Genomic DNA, 6465 nt, shown 5'->3' on the forward strand with positions numbered 1-6465 from the left:
GGTGCTGTAATTTTTTTTTAGGGTCAGTTAGTTTTGCAGAAGTAATGATTTATGTTGACTATTATAAGAAACTAGCCGACCCGTGGCGTAGCATATGCCGCATACGAGGGTAGAGGGCAGGAAGGGGGTATTGAGCACAGCGGTGGGGAGGGGGGTTGGACCCTCCCTCAACTGGGTGCCCCATGTGTGCTCTACCTCCAGCTTAAGCTCAGCAGGAAACCCCCCCCCCCCTCACCTTGGTCCCCCATGTGCACTCCCCCTCCTGCTTAAGCACAGTAGCAGCTGCCACTATTAGTAAGAGGCAGCGGGCGGGGATGACTCACCTCTTCCGTGTTCCATCGTGCGTTCCACTGTTGTCACTTCCTGCAATGCCGCACACTGTATTGGTGTAATTTGCCTTTTTAAAACAGAAGGAAATCTGTAATAATTCAGCTATAAGTGAACATTTGTGGTTATCCACAATGCACTGCTACTAAATATGAAAATTACCCCTTTCCCCCCTTGGTAAGCCAAGCAAGCATCCAGAGCTGCTGGTGTATAGCAAGCATATAGCTTTAAATTTTACACAGTCATATCAAACCCACATGTGACAGCCTGTTTCAGACTTTTGTTCCTCATCAGTACATGGCAGGGATTGATACGGATGTATGAGATAGGGCTTGGACCAGTACAACAGAGTAACCAAGCAGCTCAGGGTGACCCAAACTACTCGTAATGTATAGGGGGATAAAAGGGACCAAAAAGACCTCCTACTAAAAAAAAGCAAAGCTTGGTATAATTTGCCTTCCTAAAACAGAAAGAAATATGCAATTACTCAACTATAAGTGAACATTTGTGATTACCCACAATGCACCGCTACTAAATATGCAAATTATTCCTTTTCACCCTTAGTAAGCCAAGCAAGCCTATTGCTTTAAGTTTTACACAGTCATATCAAACCCACATGTGACAGCCTATTTCAGACCTTTGGTTCTCATCACTACATAGGCTATCATTCATAAAGCATTTCCGCATGCGGAAATGCTTAAAACAGCTGACTTTCCCGCAAAATCTGCATTCATAAAGGCTCCTTCCGCATCAAAAGCTGACATTACCGAGCAGAGCGATAAATCACCGCCTTGTGCGGTGATTGTTGTAAAAAATGTAGCAAAATGTTAATTCATAAAGATCACCGCAAGCGGTGTGAGGTCGGGAAGTACCGCTCCCTCTGATGTGGCGATAACAATGTTAAGTGAATGGAGACACAGAGACCTCCAAGGCAGCTGCAGTAGAGCGGAACACGGAGAAATGTATCAACTCGGCAGCTTCCGTGTCTCCGCAAGCCTACCGCCTGCCTAGTTTGGGGAACCTCCGCACTGCTACCACACCTGGATACTTTTTTATGAATCAGCAGCCAGAAGTCAAAAACACCATCAGTGGTGTTTTCCCACACTGATTCTCCATACCGACAGCACTTTCATGAATGATAGCCATAACAGAGCTTGATATGGCTGTATGAGATAGGGCTTGGACCAGTACAACAGAGTGACCAAGCAGCTCAGGGTGACCCAAACTACTAAGAATGTATAGGGGGATAAAAGAGACCAAAAATCCCTCCTACTAAAAAAAGCAAAGCTTGGTGTAATTTTCCTTCTTAAAACAGAAGCAAATCTGCAATAATTCCGCTATAAGTGAACATTTGTGGTTACCCACAATGCACTACTACTGAATATGCAAATTATCCCTCTTTGCCCTTGGTTTGATATGACACTACTTCTTCTTCTTGCTTGGACCAGCCCCTTCTTCTTGCTTGGACCGGCCCTGGGGGCAGGGCACTACTTCTTCTTCTTGTTTGAAGGTTGAGGCACTTACTCTGTTATATATATAGATTGTACTTTTTATCTTCAGTTTTTGTTTTAAGTATTAGAATTTAGTAGTCCTGGAATACTCCTTAAAGAGAACCCGAGGCGGGGTTCTTCCATCGCAATCCATATACAGAAAGAAAGAAAATAACTAGCAACAGAGGCTGGGCTCTATAGACAGACCCAGCCTCTGTATATGGATTGCAATGGAAGAACCCCACCTCGGGTTCTCTTTAAAGCTTATCCTTAATTTATTACTGTTAGTAAAAGGAGAGTAAATGCAGCCTGTACTCAACTTCTTTTTTAGCGATTCAGGTTCATTAAATCAGTTTGTAGAAATAAGGGAATGCTTCACAGGTTGTCACTACCTAATTGCTATGTATGTTAAAATAAATAGTGAAGACAAGGCAAAAAACACGTTTTCTAAAAGACCTTTTTTTTTCTGGGGTGATGATAGCATTTATGGGGGACCGCTAAATTCAGAATAAAAATTACACAAAAATGATGCCAAATTGCAAAGTTATGGTTCCTGATTACATTTACAAACAAAATGAATGATGCTCTTTCACAGCGTCATTGCGAATGATGCTGCGTAGTTACGATCACGCGAAATTCATGCTCCTCACTATTAGACCGATACTTTACAGTAAACAACTGAGCGTGATGGAATAAATGGTCTAAAAAAAAATCAATATCTCTTTCACGTTTTATAGTCAAGAAGACAATCCTACAAGTATTCGAGAAGATAATGAGCTAAGTCAAGCACCCTTTGCAGAAAACTATGATGATTCCACCATGGATGAGCTGTTAAACCATCTACCGCTGGTATATTAGTGATTGTAAATATCTTTCTGTTGTTTGACCTTAATTAATTAATTTAATTAATTAAAAATGACACCTTGATTTATTCCTGCATATGTAAGGTTTACATTATATATATATATTTATTTTAAGCACACATTGTGGATTTGATCTACGAAAGTGTGACATATACTGAAAAGTGTTGGAGAGAACCTATGTTAAGATACTGGGGCTGGGTCACTCCACTTCTTGCCTTCTCTTCCATACAGCTCCCCTCTTCTCCAGAGCAGGTGCTGTTGTGGCCATACTTGTAGTGGGTAGGGCGAAGACATGGTGGGCACACTTATATCTACTTTGATGGGGGATACATCAAAGTTTTCATGGGAAACTGATGATTTGTAGTTAATCCCCTTCTGAAAAGCAAGGCAATTATCTTTGTTAGCAAAAATGGGATAACGCAAGAAGGGATTTTTGAGCATATCTCAATCACATTATCTTAATTACATTATTTTGACTTAACTTCCTTCTTTTCCTATGGGTGTTTACTTCTTTCTATCATCTGACTCCACTGATGTGGAGACAGGCAGGTAGAAAGTAAAACAGCTGTTATAAGATCACATTCCCAGTCCATGGTTATTGCCTATTTGTGGTGCTCTTCTCAGCTAATGAACAACATGGCAGAAAAAAACCCTCTCCATACACAATCAATCGATTCCGGACTCAACCCTTGCGCGAATAATCTTCAGAATTTATTGTAATAATGCATGCGGTTATACAGCAGACAAAAAAGCACAACGTTTCGGGCTACATGTCCTTTCTCAAGAAAAAAACCCTCTAACATTGCAATTCTTAGATGGAGTCTTTACAATCTGACAGATTTCTTCATGTCAAATAGTAGTAATGTGCAGGTTTTAACAGCAGATATCTTTTAGTAAAACAGACCCCACATATTTTTTTTCTAATATACCTACAACATAAGCTATGTTCTAGAGTAAAATAGTTAAAATTTAACTTAGTTTTTGCTGAACTTAGTAACACTCTATTACGTTCAATTCTCCTCTTTACTAGGGATAATGTTAACTATTTTAGCATGCCTGTAAACACAAAAGGTATTACTTTTACAAAACTTTGATTTTTCTACCTATATAAGAAACAGTAATTTCTACAGGAAAAAAAAAAAACATTGTAAAACAGTTCTACTTTAAAAACACCAAACAGTTTTTGAATAGCACAAGTAAAGGTGGCTGTACAATTGTCAAGTTTCTGTCCGAAGTCAATCAGTTTGGTCGATTGCGTATGACAGAAAATTAACTCAATGGGCAGTGAGTTGGGAGTGTGCCACTAGTAGCGTTCGATTTGGCAAGGACCAACGCAGTGTTGACAGCAGAGCTAACTCTCACCTGTCCCACCAGCATGCCTCTCCCATGTCCGGTGTCTTCTCTCCATGCCACGGTGCTCCTCCTCCCTGTATCTTCTCTCAGTGTGTCATGTGACAAAAGTTAGAGGTCAAACACTAGAGACTCAGTAGCATACACGTTGGATCTCTAGTGTTTGACCTCTAGCTTTTGTTGCATGACACAAGGAGGAGTGACCGCAACTTGGAAAGAAGACACCAGACATGGGAGGAGGTGAGCTGGTGAGACAGGCGATAGTTAGCTCTGCTGCCAACACCAGGGGGAGCACAGATGGGGAAACCTGGACGGCCCGACGGGTGAAAGGTGTGGCAGTAGCTCCACAGATTTTCAAAAGATTTTGATGTTTACACTTTAAGTTTTAATATGTATGTCTGTGTGTATATTGTTAATCTAAATAACCTTATTACTGTATGTATCTTTTTTAATCTTTGTTTTCTTCTTTCTTGCAGAACCTTTGAGGGAGACCATATTCTGTTGTTTAATCAAAAGATCAAGTTTACTATATTTTTGAGTTTCACATAGTATTTCAACAAGATTACTTCTGTATTCAAACCAAAACAAATATGTTGTGAGGTGAAAGTCGTGGCAAATATGTTTCTTATAATTAAAAAGAAAAAAAACTTGATGTTTACACTGTAAATATAACCTTAGAGATCTCTAACTAGATCTGTAAATAGATATGGAAGAATTCATGGAAAACCTGTGATTTCATATGCTTCAAATCCTTTATTTCAATAAATGCATTTAAAAGATGAAAATGGAAATTAAAATAAAGTGTTACATGACGTAGGATACAATATTTCAATACAAATTGTTATATTCTCACATGAAACCCTTGTCATATCTAACTGTGAAAAGGCTCAGCAAAATTTAGAGAGCACTGTTTTGAAGAGCCTTTTCAATGAGTATGGTTTATTAAAACAAAGTTAGAAAAGGATCTGAGTATGTGTTTCCCATAGTACCCAACCAGAGTTGACCACTTATGGATTGCTACAGAGTATACGTTTTCTTCTAGTTTTTTTATGTTGAATAAGCCCTGCATACGTTAGGATGAACATGTGTAAAACGTGTTTGTTGATTGGATGCCAGTGGGTTTAAATACCCTTTAGCTTTCAATATATTTTGGAGAATCCAGCATCAAAACATGGGAACTCAAGGTTGGGGATCTCACCAGTGGAGTTTGCAAGACATGAAAACTCTAGGTGAAGCAAACCATTGGATTCCAACAAAGTGGAGGTGTCACTTTTTTGCAGGTTAACTCTTTAAATTTAATATATAATTAAGCCAAATTTTTCTCAGAAGCATCTGATGGAAGCAACTCAACTATGGGAAACGTGCAGATCAAATGCTAGTTTGAAAATAGTGATTTCACAGAGTGAAGTTACATAGGCTGGAATCAATTTGTGGACTGGGAGTGCTAGCTTCAATCAGTCTTTTCGATACCGGTATATTGCTTCTTGATCATGACAGATTCTCTTTAATTTCAGACTTTAAACATGGATTTTAAGACATCACTTATATCTACTGTGGGCTTTAAAAATCCAAAAGACTTCCAGGTTGCTGTTTGACTAAATACTAATTCTTACATTCCAAAGATAATGAACTATATATCTATTTTCGGAAAATGTCAATGGAAAGTAGCCCACATGTGTAATGCACCTTTTCATGAAATGTATTTAACTTTATTTTTTTTAAAGAATTTTATAATTTCGATCAAATAAAAAAGCTGAATGTATATCTCATTTCAGTGCTATGCTGTATGTGACTAAAAAGCTGTGGATCAAGACATGCCTAAAGGAAGATAGCAGGATGAGATTTGTTTAATGTAAAATTTTATCTACAGAATAAGTATTCAGAAAATTAAATTGTGTATATCTTTGCTGATGACAGCATTACTTATATATAAAGTGGATACTGGGAAATTATGATATTTTTTCAAAAATGAATGTAACTTATGAAATATGCAGATAATAAAGAGATTTTATCATCGCTGCAAAGTCATATGGTTTTGCATTTGAAATGTGTCATTCTATTTGTTTTATAAAAAGATTACTATATACTGCTATATAATTATAGCTATTACTGCTTTACTCCCTACACCTGCACTTTATATATAATTAGTGTTAAGTAATTTCCATAGATCTGCCTAGATAAAGATTCCAGGCAGATAAGAGGATTCTGCTGAAATGAACTACCTCACAAGGAAAAAAAATGGTGTTACTGGTGCATATTTTTTATTGCTTCATAATAATTTTCCAGGTACACTGGTATGTGCCCCAAGTATAACCAATGCTTCTCTCAAGAGCCAGTCAATAACCTGCCTCCCCCAAACACACAAACACACAAACACACCTCTGCAGTGGCACTGCTAAGGAGCTATGGGCCCCTGTATGAGTTTTACTTCCTGT

At 38.3% G+C, this 6465-nt stretch overlaps 1 protein-coding gene across 2 annotated transcripts in view; it reads left to right on the forward strand.

Moving 5' to 3' along the window:
• VIP (vasoactive intestinal peptide) overlaps nucleotides 1-6017 on the forward strand; it is a 35474-nt gene extending 29457 nt beyond the window's left edge. Inside the window, exons 6-7 of one of the 2 annotated variants that reach the window (XM_068279553.1) lie at nucleotides 2555-2680; nucleotides 4507-6017. In XM_068279553.1, coding sequence (XP_068135654.1) covers nucleotides 2555-2675 — 121 coding nt within the window. In that variant the 3' untranslated portion in view covers nucleotides 2676-2680; nucleotides 4507-6017. The remainder of the gene's footprint in view (nucleotides 1-2554; nucleotides 2681-4506) is intronic. The other variant, XM_068279552.1, reaches the window with a different exon arrangement.
• The last annotated feature ends 448 nt before the right edge of the window (nucleotides 6018-6465 follow it).

Source organism: Hyperolius riggenbachi, chromosome 4, assembly GCF_040937935.1.
Source record: "Hyperolius riggenbachi isolate aHypRig1 chromosome 4, aHypRig1.pri, whole genome shotgun sequence".
Classification (NCBI taxonomy): domain Eukaryota; kingdom Metazoa; phylum Chordata; class Amphibia; order Anura; family Hyperoliidae; genus Hyperolius; species Hyperolius riggenbachi.